The sequence below is a fragment of the Dama dama genome, chromosome 20 (assembly GCF_033118175.1).
Source record: "Dama dama isolate Ldn47 chromosome 20, ASM3311817v1, whole genome shotgun sequence".
NCBI classification, from domain to species: Eukaryota; Metazoa; Chordata; class Mammalia; order Artiodactyla; family Cervidae; genus Dama; species Dama dama.
In genome coordinates this window covers 73,440,343-73,460,981 of record NC_083700.1, presented here as the reverse complement: position 1 = coordinate 73,460,981, position 20,639 = coordinate 73,440,343, and the positions used below count along the sequence as shown (strand labels likewise).

The 20,639-nt window shown below is 37.9% G+C and overlaps 1 protein-coding gene across 1 annotated transcript in view; it reads left to right on the top strand.

Moving 5' to 3' along the window:
- The first annotated feature begins 204 nt into the window (after positions 1-204).
- LRRC7 (leucine rich repeat containing 7) overlaps positions 205-20,639 on the top strand; it is a 577,944-nt gene continuing 557,509 nt past the window's right edge. The window contains exon 1 of the mRNA XM_061121637.1: positions 205-826. Within this exon, the coding sequence (XP_060977620.1) occupies positions 825-826 (2 nt within the window). The 5' untranslated portion in view covers positions 205-824. The remainder of the gene's footprint in view (positions 827-20,639) is intronic.

Here is a 20,639-nt window from a genome sequence, read left to right as displayed (position 1 = left end):
CATGTTTTAGCACTTTGAGGCTGCTGCAGCTGGTGTCGTCGGAAAAGGGGGTGGGAAAAATAAGAGAGGGGGCGGGGAGAGCAGGGAGACACAGCCAAGAGCCAGGAGCAGCGCCTCCTCGCCTGCCAATCCAGGCACCTGTGCGCCAAGCCACTGCACCGAGGAGGACCCCACTCCGGGAGAACCCCGGGCTTGAAGCCACGGACAGTCAGCCCCTGGGCAGCGAGTTCTCACCGGAGGGACCTGCAACCGCCCACTCCACCGTCGCCTGCAGCGGCGGGAGCGCACGGCCCCGCCGAACCGCCCGCTGCTTCCCGGTCCCCGGGGATCCTCGCCTAGGAGAGAGGCGCGGCAGCGGGCACGGGGTGTTACGGAGTTGGGTGCAAGATTCGCCTTTTCGGCTCGCCTCTTCTCCTCCCGGGATTTATTGTCTGTGGAGCCTTCTGGGGTGGGGAGGGAGCTGCGCCTCCGCCACCGCCGCTGCCGCCTCTGCTGCTGCGGTCGCTTGCGCGGCGCGCAAGGCAGGCGGAAGCTGGGGAGTGGATGCGCTCCTGCCTCCCCCGCCAGCGCTTCGGGCTTCCCCTCGGCCGCTTCCCGCGGAAACCTCTCCAGCTGTCCACCTGAAGGGCACCAGCATCATGGTCTAACGTGGCAGCTGCCTGGAATCCCCTCTTTCTCCTTCTCTTCTCCTGCTTCACCCCTCCTCTCCTCCGAGGACCTCGTGCCCACTCCACTGCGGACCCCCGGACACTTTAAGGAATAACCCTCGGCAGCTGCACGATTCACTTTCTCCGGAACCTCATGGGCAGTTTCTCCCGCCGGCGATGTGAGTAGGATACTGTTGCTCCGGGGCCAAGGGGGTCGCGGGGGCCTCGCCGCTTGTGGCCGCAGCGACAGTGAGCGCCCTAGGTGAGGGACCCAGGTGGCCGACGGAACGAGGGGCGGGTAGGAGAACCCGAGCCTTCAGCGCTCGCTGGGAGCTGCTTGCCGGGCGGCCCGCGGGGGTGGCGAGGATGTGGTAGATTGCGGGGCATTTAGAATCGCGTGCTTGCTGTTGCGGGTGCTGGGGAGTGCCGAGTGGCCTGGGCTGGCGGGTGAGCTTAAAGGGTTACATATTGCGAAAAGGAAGGCAAAGAGCGATTTTGGGTGCTGGTGCTGAGACCGACGGTTGAGCTGAGGTTGATCATAGTTCTTTATTATCTTGAATATCTCTAGTCAGCTTTTTCTGGAGGTGTCTGAAGGATGAAGCGCTCGTTTGATATTCGTTTTCTCTCTCTCTCTCTCTCTCTCTCTCTCTCTCTCGCTCACACACACACACACACACACACACACACACTTGTGGCAGGTCACGTTTGTCCCTTTATCTTAGAAGCTGTAGTATTACTGTGTGATGCCTATTTGTTTGAAAAATACAATTAGAAGACCTTTATGCCATTGGGAAATGAAAGGATAGGGTGGGGTTTTGGGGAGGGGATGAAGGGGAAGAAAGAGTGTAAAAGACTGGAGGACCAAAAGAAGTGGGGGAGCGATGGAGCGAAGCCCTTCTTCCCGAGAGTCAGGGAAAGCGATGTCTCCTTTCCTCTAAGCTAGACAACTCCAGCCCACACATCTCCTTTGTGTTGCTCGGAGAAGCTGGTGAAGCAGCACTATTGCCAATCCCAGTGCTGGGCCCCCTTCAGCATCTTGCATCCTCCTTTCAGAGTCATTAAGGATGCAGGACTAGTTTTGGGTCCTACGTGGAAAGAGGGAGGAAAGCACATTAGCATCAGGGTAATCATAGCACCTTAGCTCACGGACAATTAAATTGGGTGCCAAAGGGTCTCCTGTCTTTACAGTTTGATGAGTCAAGAATGGGAATAAGGGGATGGGACTTTTACAGAATGTCTTTAAAAATAGTGTGACTTCATGATAACGGAGATGGCTGCAAAATTGCTTCATTATACTACTTCTTGGCCATCAGGGCTGCATAAAGGACCCGCCTCCGCCCTCTCCCTTACTGTCTCCTCCCCATCAAGTCACAAAGCGAGAGGGCTGGGCGAGAGGGCGCAGCGCCAGGCAGAGAAGGGAAGGGGTCACTTTCACAACTCCCAGGAATCGGCTTCAAAAAGGAACCATCTGCGACTCCCACGACTCCCACGTTCCTTTCGAACTTCTTCAAAAGAAATTAGAAAACGGGGGAGGGGAGGGTGCGCTCAGTGAGACATGAAGATCCTCCACCTGCTCTTTCCCATTACTTCCCCAATACACTTTCAACACATCGAATTCACCTGCAGTGGTAACTGGGTCACCACGTAAATGTGTACCTGTGTACGTTGAAATGTGGTTCTCTTGGTAGATAAAAAGTAATTCATAAGTGAGCATATTTTAACGTGGGTAAAATTTCTAAGCACAATAGAGATTTTATAGTGTGGGCGAGAAGAGTGCATTCCAGCGAAAGCAGGACACGTGATCTCCAACGGGAGAGATACAGTATTAGGAACTCGATTTTCTTTGTTCCTGGCTGAGCCTATGAGATGCTCAGCATCCCTGTTGCTTAAACCCTCCTGTAAAACGGAAAAATAATAAAGTTGATGAGGGAGAGACTAGAATGTGGGGAAGCACACGTAGATACCTGTGAAGGGTTTGAACCTTCTGCTTCGCCGCCACCTCTCCTATTTTACTGCCCACCTTCCACCCACCCAGCTCCTCGCCCCGCTAGCCCCCTATTTAAAAGTGAGACCTTCCTTCCGGGAGACGTGGCGGAAAAGTTCCCCAGCCCCTGTACACGTGGGTTCTCTAGCGCCTCAGAACCTGCTGCGTTTCTCAACAGATTCTGCCACCTCTCCAGTCCAAGTGTCACGCCTCCATCCAGGCGTCTTGAGCTGACTTCACAGACTCTTAAGAGAACCTCCAGGAGATTTTGTGCAAAAGACAGTAGAGCAGAGTCCGTTCCCTGCTTCTTGGAAACCGTTGATCGCACGGGGGAAAGAATGAGAATGTGGGAATATAGGAATGATTTTATTTTTCCTTAAAAATAAGGCATATGACCAAAGTATGTCGAGAGTGATGTTTAGTGATGTTTGCATTTGGACGCCCAGGGAATGTATCAGGCCTGTGGAATGTCCTGAGGTGTGATTATTTATTAATTTAATGGAAGTAGAATTTGTTCTAGACCCACCATTTAATTAGTTCTCCGACTTGGAGATTTCTTATTTCATTTTTCACTCCATGTTTTATAAGCGATCTTAATGGGCTGAAGTTTTTTAAAATGTGGGTTATTTCTGTACTGTGTTGCATTGCATCATACTAACATGTTGGTAAGGAAAGCAGAGTCAATTTCCATGACATATTATGAAGTGAAAGTTCTTTATGCATTTTTAAAAATACTCGACTGTCCAAGAAAAGATGTGTACTTACCATGGCAACCCTTACATTTCCCATCACGTGTGCCTGGACATTTGCAGCTTCAGAATTAGAAACCACTTCCTAAAGAAATAAACCTGTTTCTGTTACAGTAGCCATGTTTTATTCTGAATTTTAGGGCTGCTTTAGGCTGGCATTAAAATTTTCTTAATTAAAATCCCATTTCACTTTTGTTTGTAAGCTTTAAATTCTTCTGCTTCCTCTATAAAATTCAAAGCATAGCTAAAAGTGTTTTGTGTGTCTATTTTGGTGTGTTTTTTATTTTTTGAAAGTTGCAAAGATGGAAATTAATATCAGTGAATTTTTAGCAATTACAAAATCTTTAAATGACAGTATTATCCACATAGTGTTAATTCTCAGGGCATTTCTTAGATCTCTCTCATTTGCAGTTTGTAGTCCACGGTAATACTTGATATAAAAACCTAGCTTCTTTAAATGACTTAAAATATTCACCTTTTTAAAACACTTGAAATTTGAAGATATGTTGATATATCAAAATTACACCTATTTTTACTATAATTTTATCTTTTGATGACTTTTGCTTCAATGAGTGGATCCCTCTTTCGATGATATTATCATTTTATTTCATACCCAAATTAACAGAATACACAAAGAGTAACCAACTACTAATAAATTACCCTCTGAGTTATTTCTGGATCCTTGTTCCCTTTTTTCCTTCACATAAATTATTTCATATTTTTTGGAAAATTTCTCATTTAGAGAACATGTGCTATTTGTTGAATATAATAATTAATAAAAGACAAAAAGACATTACTTGTTTGAGTCTCTCCAGTAACAATGGCTACTTTGTAGAGTATCATCCACATTTCTTTTTGACTGGATCTAGTCAGTCACGTGAATTTGCAAGATGACTTTGGGGGGAACATTAATTCATATCTATGACAGAGAATTGACCTTCAGTTTGTGCCAAGCCAACTGACCAATAAGTGATTCATATCTCCAAGGAAGAACATACTGAAGATGATTCTAGGATCTTCCGAGAATCCTGACATTTTTCTCTTTGAAACTCTTTACTACATCAGTATTCAATGGAGGGTTTTTAATGACTCAGGATTAAAAATTGTAATTTTAATATCAAACAGCAGTTTGACCATATAGTGTTGCTATTAAAGTATACTCTGAGGGACTACAAAATCAGAAAAGAGATTCCTAGATGATAGGTTTTGTACATATGTTAAAATATTGATTCATGAAATGTCAATGAAAACTCAAATTTAAAAGTGGTACCATAAGTCAACAATATTTGAAAAATAATGGCCACAAATCAGTAATATTTTTCCTTTACAAAGTTTTTAGCCATGTTTTGTGAATCAGGTTTTAATCATTAGAAATATTCATGTTTTTATAGAAAACACGCTAATGAATTATCCTAAGATAGTGAAAGAAAATTAAGAAAACCAAAAGTATTATACTTCCAAAATTAACATGTGATTTGGTAATACAAACAAGTCTCCTTTAATGCTGAAAATAGAAGTAGTAATAATTTGTAATTTATAATTCTAATACATAGCAAATAATAAGACAAATGGTACCTTTTAGAGGAGTGCAGCATAAACTTTTTGGTGCAAATCAGGTTTTCCATAGTAATGTGTGTGTGTGTGTGTATGTGGTTATATGTAGTGGTGGAATATGCTTTCAAAGTATGCTATTTAAATAGGAAATATATTTATTTCCTGTTTTGGAATTAATTAATATGCTTAAAATTCATGAGCTTTTGTGTCCAAGAGCCAACCCTGATCATCTGGCTTCTCTTAACATAGTGCATAATTACAGTAACAACTACCAGTTCCTAAGTCAGGTGCTTATTTCCAAATAATCTTTAAAGAAGCAATATTATCACCATTTGAAAAATCAGAATGTTTAGATTCAAAGACAGAAGTGATAAGTCCATGTTACAAAGCTATTAAATAGAAGGTGATAAAGATTTAAATTCAGATTTGTCTCCTGTACCTTTCCCTCCACACCATGTCTTCTCCCTCATAGGCAAAAATTGGTACTTGTTAAATAACTTAAATCTGTAGGTCATTGAATTATTTCCTAATGAATAAAAAAAACAATATTTTGAAACAACTTTTCACAGTTATCAACATATTTGGCAATAACATTACTTTTGGCCACCTTTTAATATTGGTGTAGAAAACACTGCTGCTTGTCTTCCTGGCATAATTAACTCATGACAGAAAAGTTTAATAAACTGTTAGAACCTGTCATATAAAAGCACATTAAGGAAGTTTTCAATAAAGCAATTTTGGGTCAATAGCTGTCATATCTACTTTGAAACAGTGATGATATATTTGATATATAAACCCCTAGAGAGGTATCATGTATGCTATTTAAATTATTAACCATAACAGAAAAATTATCATTTGTCATTCAATGACACTTGGAAAATTATTAAATAAATTTAATAACCCAGAGGATTTCCTGCATATACTCCCTTTCATTATATGGTTTACTGCTTGATAAATTACTTAAAATCTCTATACAAAAATATTATTTTACTTTAATAAACATGGAAGCAATAGTAGTTACCAGAGATGAAGTATTAAAATTTGTATTAGCATTGGCATGATCCGTTTAAATATTTTAATACTAGAATAGATGCTTAACATAGTTTAAAGACTTCATTTACTTCCTTCTTAGTGATGCAGTTTCTTCAGTTACATCAGTATATTTTTGCTGTACATGAAGTTCAGTACTTTGAGAGCATCTTTAGGTAATAGTGATACTGGGCCCAAGGTGATAGAATAACAAATTTGTTAAGAACAAAGGAATTTCAGGATACGTACGTACGTGTGTGTGTGTGTGTGTGTGTGTATTTTCAGAGAAAGAGAATTAAATTTTGTGCTCTTCAAGAAGTAAGATAGTATAAGAAGAAGTGAGAAGCTATAGGTTTCAATTATACAATACAGATGAGGTAGGTGACCTGAAAATAAAAATACTGACAGTGTAAGTACAATCATTATGAGATTTTCACAGGGAGAAAGAAAAGAAAGTGGTACTCTGGAATACAGAGCTAACAGAGAAAAAAGATGTGAAAAACAGTCTAAGAAAGCTATTTGACTTAATTCCCCAAGAAAAAAAAATAGGCTTTTACGCTATTATGATATTGAAAGGTATAAAGATATATTTGTGTAGTGGAAAAATATTTTATAGATGGCTGTCTGCATTATCAAATTATTTGCTAATGGAAGGAAAGGCAAGGCATGAACCTTATTGAAATAGTGACTAAATGTTATGAGGGTATTTGTTGCACTAAAAAGGTGAGTAATGGACACAAAGCTAAAATGTGTCAGCTGAATTTGAAGAATTAATGTAACGCAAATGGTGTAGCTAAAATAATTTAACAGTGCAAATAATAGACTTCGTAAGTGTTAACTGATTAAGTGTTTTGCATCCAGTACATTCACCATTGCAGTTCTTACCATGAGTAGGCAACCTACAGAGTTATGAAGGATGGAGATGTATCTCAAACCTCATAGTGTTAGCACTGACATCACACTGAATATTTACTCCGGTGTTATTCTAAGTTGATGTAACTCAAGGCATGAAAAAAATTTTCTTCCCTACTTCAAGTGTAATTAATTTCTTAAGACAATTATAAAAGCTATTGTAATTAAATCAAATACCTATTTCAACTTCCGTGATTGTTAAATATTAGCAATATCCTTAGGGTAATATTATATTGTTGAACACCGAGCATACCACACACATACACATATAGCTGTAATTGCTCTATTTTATAATAAGCACTCTCACGTAGCTGTCATCTTACTATCTCATGAGTTCATAACTTTTCAGAGATGGAAAAGACTTTAGAGGGTCTTATTTTACAAAAGAGGAAACTAAGTCCAGATAAGTCCAGATAAGTGCTTTCTTGTACAAGGTTACACACATGTTGGTGAGAGAAACATAAATAGAACCAGAGCTCTTCACTCCCAACCTCTGCCTCTAAAACCATACCCTGGGAACCACTGAAGTTTTTACACCTTAGCAAAGGAAAATAGGGAAAAGAACCTTAATCCGATAAATTAGGTTAATGAAGTCAGCCAACAGGATGACCCACCCAAAATACACTTCTTTCTCATTTTATTTTGGCCTGAGGTTTTATTTGGCCTAAGTGTTTTGGAAAATTGCCTTATCTTTCCACTTTGATTTGACTGTCTAGGCAGTTTAATTCTATACATTTAACATCTATGAAGTATTCTATTTTTTAAAAGGTACCATTATTTAAGAAATATGGAATTAATTTCACTAATATTAAAGAGTTCTAAGTTTTGATACTATATTCTTTTTAATGAAAAATAAAATGTTCTTTAAAATTACTGATCTATTTAGAATAATGCCAACTAAATATCAGATGATGGAAAAAGTTCAATTCCTTTTAAATGAATTAATTTCCTTCTAAATTTGCTAATTACATTAAAGCATTAATCAATGATTTTTCTTACCAAAAATCAGGAATTCCTTAAAGTGAGGTTAGGCATTTCTGTAAAACATTGCCTTGAATATTGATTAGGAAAGGGTTTTAATGAGGAAAGCAAAATATGATACAGCTGGAACATTTAAAAGCATACTTATTTCTATTAATTTTTTTGCATTACAAAGTTATATTTTGAAGGGCCCTTTGAAATAATAAGTTCCCTCTTGCTGCTAAATATGTTTATCTGTTATGTTATGACTGTTATGACTTTAAAGAAAGGAATTCTCTGTTCTTTCATGAGACAAATTTGAAACAAATGTTCTTGTTTAATGCTTTCTCTAATGCTAAAATTCTGAATCCATTTTCTCTAGAATCTTCAGTTATTGGGAAACTTAAGGCAAGATGTTTTTGAACCTACTACAAAGCATATTAACAACAACTATAAAATATTTTTGAAATTATGATGTACAGCCTTTCCTGGTAGCTCAGTCGGGAAAGAATCTGCAGTATAGGAGACTTGGGTTCGATCCCTGAGTCGGGAAGATCCCTTGGAGAAGGAAATCGCGAACCACTCCAGTATCCTTGCCTGGAAAATCCCATGGACAGAGGAACCTGGTGGACTGCAGTCCATGGGATCGCAGAGTTGGGCATGACTGAGCGACTAACACTTTCACTTAAAATATGTATTTGGCTTACATTAAGGCAATAGAAATATCTACAAACAAACATATTTATTTAGCAATATGTACCTAATAGCCACATCTAATAACTATTTTTAAAAGACAAATGAAAATTTTTAGTATAGTAATAATATTTAAAATTGAAGAAAAAATTAGTGACTAAAGTAATTCATTGCCTATCAGCAGATTAGCTATGCTTTTCATTTGTGGAATGGATCTTATTCATGCCAGCTTTCAGTGTACTGTTCTGGGACTTGTGGGTGTGATAGAACGGAACATATTTCTGTATCTGTGAATATAATCCCACACAACATTTTACATGACAAAATCTGAATGTCCTAAGACTGGGTGTTAAAGATAAGATGTCAACCTTTATCCATCCAGGGTTTCAATTACCTCCATATTAATACATGTTTTATCTTACAAAATATCCAATGCTATTTAAAGAGATGCTATTTAGACAGGTACTAGAAGGAGTAAGGGTGTTTTGTGTTTGCTTCTTTGCTTGCTAGCTTGCTTATTTTCTTACTTGCTTGCTTTTTCTATCTTGATAAAACTAAGGTTTGCTTTCTGCAGACAAAAAGCAAGCTGCTGAAACAAACATAGTAAGCCAAAGTGGGAAATGAACAAGGGAAGAGGTGCAAAGGTGATATATTTTTGTAATTTGGTAGAAAGAAACTACTGGAATTGCAACACATATTTATTTTCTATATAAAATTATGAAGAAAATAAGCTTTATTAATGCTTATTAATATAGTTACTAAATAGTTATTAATAGTTAATAAATATATTAATTAACAGATGGGTGCATGCTCATTTACAAAAATATATTGGAAAAACTAGGAAGATGTGTGATTGAGAATGCATTTGTCTTAAAGTCTAAAATGTGCTGAGTAAAAAGAGCATTGTTTGTATAAAGTGTTTAATGTTTGTTTTTTCTAAATACAATGGTATATATATCAAACTCTTAGTCCTCAGTACACTCTATATGCATCCCATTCTAAATACACTCCGTGAGCCAAGCCCAGGGTGCTCAGTCACTCAGTCATGTCCGACTCTTTGTGACCCCATAGACTGTAGCCCACCAGGCTCCTCTGTCCATGGAATTATTCAGGCAAGAATATTGGAGTAGGTTGCAATTTCCTTCTCCAGGAGATCTTCCTGACCCAGGGATCAAACCCATGTCTCCTGCGTCTCCTGCATTGGCAAGTGGATTCTTTACCATGGAGCCACCTGGGAATCCCATGTATCTTCTCTATTATTTATTAATTAGTATAAATTCAGCTGTGAATATGTGATATAATGCCCGCTGCAAATGGAGTAATATCAGTCCCTTTGCAGTGAGTCTTGAGGATGTACTTGTCACCCCTTTGGGCCCTGCATGTGACTAAGACGGCCCCAAACCCCAAGGGCACGTGTCTTCTTTGCAGATGTAGATTTATCCATGATTTTTAGAATGAAACATATTCTTAATCTTCTTTTTTCAGGTAGAATTTCTTTGTATGATAATGTGTGAAAATAAATAGGAAGGCTGAAAAAAGAAAAGTTGAATTTGGATTCTAGGAATATGGATGAATATATTCTTGTCTTAAATGTCACTTAATGTTTTTTAGTGTTGTTTAATAATAGATACAATGGTACATTTTGGTATAAAAAGTAGAACATTTTAATGAGTCAAGAATTATAGTCTAGTGGGCTCACTGTATAAAAGTAATATAATAGTTTCCAGTATTCACACTGAAAAGACAACAAAAACTCTTTGATGTTACTTAAAAGGGTTTATACTCTTCTGGATCTGAGACAAGTGAGAAATTTATCCTGAAGCTGAGTAATGATTACTGTTAAGTTGGTACCTTCTTTTTTAGAGGGCCTAGTTAAATGAAAATATATAGACAATAATGAAACTTTAGAGTTCTTTGGTAACCTTTTTTTTTAAAAAAAAAAAGATCAAACCTTTAACCTTTAACTCATGTGATTTGTGAGATCACCCAAGATCACTCTAAACTGCTCTTTCAGGGATTCTTCAAAATGTGAATATGTACCATTCTTAGCTTCCTCAAGTAATTGTTCTAGTGGCTGTCTCCAGACCTAACACACTTGATTTTTTATTCCCAGCTACCTAGTTCACAGCATAGTGCAGAAAAAATGCACGTTGTGTGAATGAATGGTTTCACTTATGCATCTGAATGTCTCTGACTCTTGCAGCCTGTAGTGTGGTTCCTCTGGGTTTCTTCTTCTCTCTCCTGTTTGAGACTATCATAGGATTTAATTTTCCAGTACCTCTTTGCAGTTAGGCTGTCATGTGACTTACTTAGGCCAATGCCACAGGAGCTAAAGTTGAGGAATACCTTTTTGGAGTAGAAGTATTTATGATCTAGTGCACTATTTGCTCTTCTCCTCAAATAGCAATTATAGACACATGTGTCATGATGGGGCCTCCATCAGCCTGGTCTCTGAACAACTGCACTAAGTCATCCCTTTTAATATGTAGCATGAGAAAGCGTGAATGTGTTCTTCTGTTAAGATTTAGGGGAGTTGTTTGTTACTAAATTTAACTTAGCCTTTCCTTCCTTTCAAATTCATTGAGTGAAATTCTATCGAAAGAATCCTGATGTCCATTTTATGGTATCACAATTACAGAACTGTTATATGAACATGCCTCTAGTTTACATTTTAATATAACAATGTACTCTATTTTATGATTGATTAAAATTATGGAAATTAAAAACTATGTTTAAAAGATACAAAATCAATCTACTTGAGACATTTTTATATGCTTAAAGCACTTTGACTTTCTCAGTTTGTGATTTTATGTACTTACATATTTTGATACATCTAAAATCTAAGAGCTCTGATATCATTCTTGTACAACACAGCAGCAGTTCCCCTGATTCATAACAAATTGAAGAAACCAGAAAGATACATGTGTGTTAATTCTATAGCTTGTTGGTAGAATACTTGTAATTGAAAACACTCTACCATATCTACTAGAATCTGCAATATTTTCTCAATTTAGTACATTTTACCCAAGTTCATGTGTCTATTCATTCATCTATTCTAAATATTTATTGTGCTGTTGTTCCACACCATGCCCAATGCTTGGCAAGACTGATTACAAGTGTGACTCCTGTTTTTATGGCACTTACAGCCAAATGGGTTAGACAGATATTAAGAAACTAACCATTCTGGAAATATACAACTTCACCTTATGATAAGAGAAAAAGACCAAAGTGCTGAGAGTGAATATAATAGGGATCTGAGCAGGAGAAGGGGAATTTCTGATGAACTGATATTTAAATAAGATGTCTAAGATGATAGGAGTTAGCCAGGTGAGAGGGAGAAAGAGCATTCTAAGGTAAATGGTGTACGCAAAGACTCTATAGCTGAAGGTGGTACATTGGAGGGCAATATGCAGTGTGGCTGAATGTTAGGCAACAGGGAGGGATTGGCATAATATGAGGTGAAAAGTGAAAGTGAAAGTCCTGTCCAACTCTTTGGGACCCCATGGTCTATACAGTCCATGGAATTCTCTAGGCCAGAATACTGGAATGGGTAGCCTTTCCCTTCTCCAGGAGATCTTCCCAACCCAGGGATTGAACCCAGTTCTCCTGCATTGCAGGCGGATTCTTTACCAGCTGAGCCACCAGGGAAACCCAAGGACACTGGAGAGGGTAGTCTATCCCTTCCCCAGCCTATCTTCCTGATCCAGGAATTGAATCAAGGTCTCCTGCATTGCAGGTGGATTCTTTACCAACTGGGCTATCAGGAAAGCCCTATAATATGAGGTAGGCGTGAACAAGATCATCTCAGAATTTATTGACCTGGTTAAAAATTTAAAATTTTTATTCTATCTCCAGTGTGAAGTCATTAAGCATTTTTAAACAGAAGAGTGATCTGAACTTACTGATTTTTTTAAGTGATCTCTTGTGCTGCTTTTAAACTCATTACAAGAAAGAGAGGAAGTAGGGATTTATAAATCAGGAGATATTTACAGTAGATTGGGCAAGAGATTAAGGTATCTTGTGTTAGGATTTTAGTCATGGAAATGGAGAGAGGTGGATAGAAAAGTGAAGTATGCCTTGTAGAAGCTCTTGTATTCTTTGCTAAATTGATAGTAGGAGAGAGCTAGCGAGAGAAAGTATGGAACTGAGGATCATTCCAAAATTTCTGATAGGAATAACTGGACACATAGAGATGTATTTTATAGTCTGAAGAATCCTACATAAGGAGCTAATCTATTCAGGCATAACTAGAACATTGACACTAATATTATAGAACCTGAATAACTGACTGACATATTGAGGAAGCATGAATCAGCATGTCAATTTATAAACATAAACATCCCTATATAAAATTACTGGAAATGTAGTGAATAGTTTCATAGGGAAAATAATTAAAACCTCTTTTTAAGAAAAATAATTTTCAAATAAATGATAATTGGGTATGCATTAGAATGACTCACTTGATATTGCTCTCTTGGTTTCCTTCTAATTATTCTCTGGCATGAAAAGAAAACACGAATATGTGTCCATTCCTTCTGAATACTAATTTCTTCCACCTCTTTCTGTTATTCTTTAATGTTTGGGAAGAACAGTTTACTCCTGGTCCTTTTATACTGGGTTGTCTGAGATGAATGGAAGGCTGTTAACTGCTGGTATACATTATTTTAAGCAACCCATCTGAAGCACTTCTTGCCCTCTTGTAGCCCCGTAGCTACCCAGGTATCCATACTGTGAAGTTCTCTGGGCAAGGCCACACACATCTGCAGATTATTCCCTGAACTGCCTCTTTCCTTGAGTTTTCCACATTTGTAATTTCCTGATGCTAAGCTCTGTCAGTTCAGATACACTGTAGATTGATGCCCAGAGAGTGCATATATAAGTAAAATGATAATCTTTCATTTATGTACATATTATGGATATATTGTTTAGGAATGTGTTCAGCTGCAAGTAACCAACCATTTGTAGCTTAACTGAATAAAATATTATTTTACCCCTTCTTCTAGTTGGCATTTGCAGTGGTAACTAAAAATCCCAAAACATTTCAGTGGCTTACAACTACATATATTTACTTCTCACTTAACAGAAGTATGGAGCAGCGGCAACTCTGCGTGGCTCTGTCCACTCAGTCTCCTCATTCCAGCATCCAGGCCAAAGGGATGCGTTGTTCTCCTGGTGGAAATCAGGAGAAAGAGGCCAAACCGACCCACTCAAATTCAATGAAAACTTCTGTTCACACATAGCACATTTTATGTTCATTCACATTCCATTGGCTAAAGCAGGACATGTAGCTATAATCAAGGATCAGTGATGATTTTAGGAACTCTGACTCTTTCCAAATCATTGCTTATGGCTTGGGTAGCATTCTTAGCATTTATACTTGAAAAGACTATTCCTTACATAAGACAGCTGCCTTCAAGTGGATTGGCACCTAATAGAAGCAGTGGATATCAATTGTGAGTTCTCTCAGGTCTCTTCTTTATTTTTTCTCTCCTTTTTTCCTAGCCAGCCTACAGATATGTTTGATACAGTAGTACTTGTGAATATATGATTTTTTCTTTTTTGAGTTTAAATGTATTTTATAAATTTCTAAAATACATTACTTGGGCTATGCCCTACTATTTCCATAACATAGCTATTACCCTACCATAGGGCACTTGAATAAAATAACATTCATCTTGAAATTTAGATGAATAATAATTCAGTTTTAGTTTGGATAAACAGAATTTCTTATTTTTTCAAACACTGAAGCTTTAGCTATGAAGTAAAATGTTATTCTTTTATGAAAATCTGAAGGATCTGTGGAGTGATTTAGATTTCAAGTATAGATATACTTCAAAACTCTCAGATAACTGATGCTTAAATATCAATTGACAAAACTATAATCTGAAATTCCCTTTAAAGTTTCAAAACCGTACATATTTTATTTTTATTCAGGTCTACTTTATCTAGGGCTTCCGAGGTGGCTCAGTGGTAAAGAATCTGCCTCCCAATACAAAAGACGTGAGTTCGATACCTGGGATAGGAAGATCCCCTGGAGAAGGAAATGGCAACCCACTCCCAGTATTGCCTGGAGAATCCCATGCACAGAGGAGCCTGGCAGGCTATGGACCATGGGGTTGCAAAGAGTCAGACATGACATATCAACTGAACAACAAAACACTTTGTCTAGAACTTTGATTTAAAACCATTATTTATTCTATGAATCATATTTTCACAAAGAAAATTTATTTTTTTTCTGTTACATGGAATTAGAAATGTTTATAACTAAACGCTTCAAAAGTAAATATATAAAAGCATTTATGCTTTACCTTCTTTGGTGTTCTTTTGAAATCACTTGAACTACTTTGAATAACAATACAATGACCACTAGATCAATGGTTTTCAAACATTTTTGTAATCATGGAAAGATTTTATCAAGTGAAATAGTACAAAAAACTCCAATGTATAAAACAGAGGCAGGTAAGTTTGTTGTGTTTGAAAATTACTGTTTTATATTCAAGAATTATCAAATCAAAATATAGTTATTTTACAGTTTCTTACCTCCTGTTTTAACAGAAAAAACATTTTACCCTCAATTGGGGAAATTTGAAGAAAATATAGACATTATTTCTTTTCAGTTACAGGTTGCCAACAGAATTAGCATTGAGAAAAGTTATTTGAATTGTCTTATGCTCCAAACAGGATTGCATTGCATTAGCTCTTCCTTTTCCTTTTTTCTCTGATTGACAGAGGGTAATATCTGCACAATGACTCCTAGAGGGTTTACCTTTATCATACCAAATTATCAGTGTATATTCAAGACCTCTGCAGGACAGAAAGGTATTTAGAACTGCCACTGTTGCCTCTTAATGAGTATCTTCTGTACTCAGCCAAATAAGTAAAATGGTAGTGAAAACACAACTCTAGGATAATCGGAGGCAGTCAGAAAGACTCATTTTGCTGAATATAGTTCATTAGTTTTGGCTTTAGCTTTGGTTTTTTATTTTGTCAGAGCTTAAGATCAGTTACTTCCCTCATCCCAAATATCCTGTTGAGACTGGTTGCAGTTTTTGTGAAAGTCAACTCCAAGCAGATCAGCAAAAAAGAGCTTCAGAAGCAAAGGTGGATAGAGTGGTTATTTCCTCAGAATTTCATTAGTCTATTATACTATGTGACAGAAATATTTGAGAGTATTTGGGGGAGGTTTCTATTTGAGAAGACATGGAATTCTTATTGCCTTTGTTGGCTAACCCGTATTACTCTCTTGCCTTCTGTCATACTGGCCTTAAATTTTTACTTTATCAAATATCTGTCAAAATTTTATTTTGCTGACCTCTGTGGTATAGTGATATACGTAGTCGAATTGTAGTCAGACAGAAATGTGGGTTTAAATTTGTTTCTGTTACATTTTTGCTGGGTGACCTTAAGAAAGTTAATTTTAATGCTCTACTTCATAGCTTACTCACACTTGGAACAAACATACCATACTGTACTCTGAAAGTCGCTCAACTGTGTCTGACTCTTTGGGACCCCATGGACTATAGCCCCCCCACCCCAGGCTTCTCTGTCTGTGGAGATTCTCCAGGCAAGAACTCCTGAGTGGGTTACCATGCCATCCTCCAGGGAATCTTCCCAACCCAGGGATTGAATCCCAGTCTCCTGCATTGCAGGCGGATTCTTTACCAACTGAGCCACCAGGGAAGCCCTGAAACAAACATAATATTGCTTATTTCACATAAATGTTGTGATGATTAAATAATTCATATAAGAAAAAGTATCTAGCACACTGTTGTCTTAGTGATACTTTGACATGGAAATTGAGTCACCTTAGTCCTATTCTCCAATGAAAATAATTTATTGATTTGCCATTTATTTTGGGATCAAGACCAAAATTCAAAGTTTTTTCTACAAGTCCCTCAAGTCTGTTATTCACACTGCAACTTGACTTCCTACATGTCCGAAAATGTAGGCCCTCTTTCTTTGCCTTGAAGAGACTTGTTTCCTTTAATCTTAGGGCCATTTCCTGTGCTGTTCTCATTAACTGCTCTCTTCACCTGGTTAACTCCTAGTCTATGTTCCTGTTTCAAAAGAGCGATCACTTCCTGGGGAAGACCTCTGCCATCACATTCTCTTTTGGCACTGTAATGTAGTGAAATGCCCTACAAAGTGTTCCGCACATGTTTATTGATTGTGAGCTGCTATACTCATGTACATTTTATCTTTCTGGTCCTTCAAACTGTTTTCTCTTGGACTTCATTAAAATGATTGAAAATGAATTTATATACAAATGGAATAAAAGGAAAATTTAAAAGCTAATACTTATTAGAGACCTACTGTCATTTCATGAACTCATCCACACATACTATACTTTTTTCTTATTATTCTGTGAGAAAATATGAATTTTAAGAAATAAATAGTGTTATATATAATATTATATTACATATATATTCATTAAAGGTCAAATTAAGAGGAGAAAGGGAAATGTGCACAATTTATAGACTAAAAAGTACTTTTCTCTTTTGTTGAAAAGATAGTTACAGGAAAGTTTTATTGCTTAAGGAAACATTCATGGTGTAGAATATTGTAATTCTTTTTTTTCCTCAGGGATATATTTACCATTTGCACATATCAGGCTAGATAAAATGTAAAGCCTTTGCAAAAATAGTAGTCTATATCTTACACATTATTTATATATTTGTAAATTAAATCACTATTATGAAATTAATTGCCATCACACATAGAAGTATCTATGATGTTGATACTCATTTGCACTTAAACACAAAAAGAAGTTTTGAAAGGGCCTACAGATGTCAAGAATAAATTGTGGGCAATCACAGTAAACATTCTTAGAAGTACAATATGTGATAAAATGCTTGCGTCCAGTTAAGTTAGGGCCACTGACCTTGTCAGGGTTACACTGCCAGCCACTGGTGAATTCAGAAGAACTATATTAACTATTACCAAAAATATATATCCTTATAAGATTTTTAACTAACAGACTATTCCATTGTTTATCTTATATATTTCACAAGATAATGCCTTTGGTTCCTTTATACCGTAAAAATGGTGAATGTCAACAAATAAAAATCTTTGCTACAGAAAGTGATTCTTAAAATGGAAGGAATATGGATAGTTTTGTAGAATTAAATCTACTGTTGTTAAAAAGTAGGGCTACTAAGAGCTGATCTGACACTCAGCCATGCTTATTGTCTCCAGTTACATTATATGATAAGCCAGAATTTCAAAATAAAATTAAATTTTTGTCAATTTAAAATATTGACCCATGTAAAAATGTTTATTTACTCATCTCTTTCCCTACATGTAAGAATTTAACATATTATTTTAATTGGTTTTTCTGACTTAGTCTCCCTCACCCATCTGTCAAATTAATCTTTGTGAAGATCTTTCCTGCAAAATTAATTTTCCTTCTGGGAGATCTCCAATAATTCCCCACTGATTATAAAAGTCTATTTCTTAAGCTGAAGCTCACAAACTTCCAAATTTCACTTACAGCTTTCTTAAACTTATTCTCTGCTCTTTATTTATTTATTTATTTACATTGCTCTCTTCAAACTAAGCTGAGGTCTCCAAAGAGACCTTATATATGCCTTCAAGGAGGAGGCATTATGGTAGAATGATCAAGGGGTCCCAAGTATTTCTACTGTGCTCACTCAGTCATGTCCCACTCTTTGTGACCCCATGGATTGTAGCCCACCAAGCTCCTCTATCCATAGAATTTTATAGGCAAGAATGCTAGAGGGGGTTGCCATTTCCTTCTCCAGCGGATCACACCAACCCAGGGATCAAATCCCCATCTCCTGCTTGGCAGGCGGTTTCTTTACCACTGAGCCCTTTGTATTTCCATTACCCTTTTCCAGTAAGCTGCACACCTTTGCATGCCCAACCTTTCCTCTTTACCCCACTGATCTTCAGTTTTTCCCTCTGTACGGTGGGGACAATTGAAATAATAATTGTTAGCTCCCTCAAAGGAATGTTTTGAATATTACATAGGACAATAGATACAAAGCAACAAGAGCCTAACACTACTTCAGTTCAGTTCAGTTGCTCGGTCATGTCCGACTCTGCGACCCCATGAATCACAGCACGCCAGGCCTCCCTGTCCATCACCAACTCCCGGAGTCTACTCAAACTCGTGTTCATCGAGTCGGTGATGCCATCCAGCCATCTCATCCTCTGTCGTCCCCTTCTCCTCTGGCCCCCAATCCCTTCCAAAATCAGGGTCTTTTCCAATGAGTCAACTCTTCGCATGAGGTGGCCAAAGTATTGGAGTTTCAGCTTCAGCATCAGTCCTTCCAGTGAACACCCAGGACTGATCTCCTTTAGGATGGACTGGTTGGATCTTCTTGCAGTCCAAGGGACTCTCAAGAGTCTTCTCCAACACCACATTCAAAAGCATCAATTTTTCGGTGCTCAGCTTTCTTCACAGTCCAACTCTCACATCCATACATGACCACTGGATAAACCGTAGCCTTGACTAGATGGACCTTTGCTGGCAAAGTAATGTCTCTGCTTTTTAATAAGCTATCTAGGTTGGTCATAACTTTCCTTCCAAAGAGTAAGTGTCTTTTAATTTCATGGCTGCAGTCACCATCCGCAGTGACTTTGGAGCCCCCCAAAATAAAGTCTGACACTGTTTCCACTGTTTCCCCATCTATTTGTCATGAAGTGATGGGACCAGATGCCCTGATCTTAGTTTTCTGAATGTCGAGCTTTAAGCCAACTTTTTCACTCTCCTCTTTCACTTTCATCAAGAGGCTTTTTAGTTCCTCTTCACTTTCTGCCATAAGGGTGGTGTCATCTGCATATTTGAGGTTATTGATATTTCTCCTGGCAACCTTGATTCCAGCTTGTGCTTCTTCCAGCCCAGCGTTTCTCATGATGTAGTCTGCATATAAGTTAAATAAGCAGGGTAACAGTATACAGCCTTGACGTACTTTTTTTCCTGTTTGGAACCAGTATGTTGTTCCATGTCCATTTCTAACTGTTGCTTCCTGACCTGCATATAGGTTTCTCAAGAGGCAGGTCAGGATATCTCGTATTCCTATCTCTTTCAGAATTTTCCACAGTTTATTGTGATCCACACAGTCAAAGGCTTTGACATAGTCAATAAAGCAGAAATAGATGTTTTTCTGGAACTCTCTTGCTTTTTTGATGGTCCAACAGATGTTGGCAATTTGATCTCTGGTTCCTCTGTCTTTTCTAAAACCAGTTTGAACATCTGGAAGTTCATGGTTCATGTATTGCTAAAGCCTGGCTTGGAGAATTTTGAGCATTACTTTACTAGTGTGTGAGATGAGTGCAATTGTGCAGTAGTTTGAGCATTCTTTGGCATTGCCTTTCTTTGGGATTGGAATGAAACTGACCTTTTCCAGTCCTGTGGCCATTGCTGAGTTTTCCAAGTTTGCTGGCATAGTGAGTGCAGCATCATCTTTAAGGATTTGAAATAGCTCAACTGGAATTCCTTTACTTCCACTAGCTTTGTTCATAGTGATGCTTTCTAAGGCCCACTTATTCAATTTAAGTCTGAGTTTGGCAATAGGGAGTTCATGATCTGAGCCACAGTCAACTCCTGGTCTTGTTTTTGCTGACTGTATGGATCTTCTCCATCTTTGGCTGCAAAGAGTAAAATCAATCTGATTTTGGTGTCGACCACCTGGTGATGTCCATGTGTAGAGTCTTCTCTTGTGTTTTTGGAAGAGGGTGTTTGCTATGACCATTGCATTCTCTTGGCAATACTCTATTAGCCTTTGCCCTGCTTCTTTCCATACTTCAAGGCCAAATTTGCCTGTTACTCCAGATGTTTCTTGACTTCCTACTTTTGCATTCCAGTCCCCTATATTAAAAAGGACATCTTTTTTGGGTGTTAGTTCTAAAAGGTCTTGTAGGTCTTCATAGAACTGTTCAACTTCAGCTTCTTCAGCATTACTGGTTGGGGAATAGGCTTGGATTACGTGATATTTAATGGTGCCTTGGAAACGAACAGAGATCATTCTGTCGTTTTTGAGATTGCATCCAAGTACTGCACTTCAGACTCTTTTGTTGACCATGATGGCTACTCCATTTCTTCTAAGAGATTCCTGCCCACAGTAGTAGATATAATGGTCATCTGAG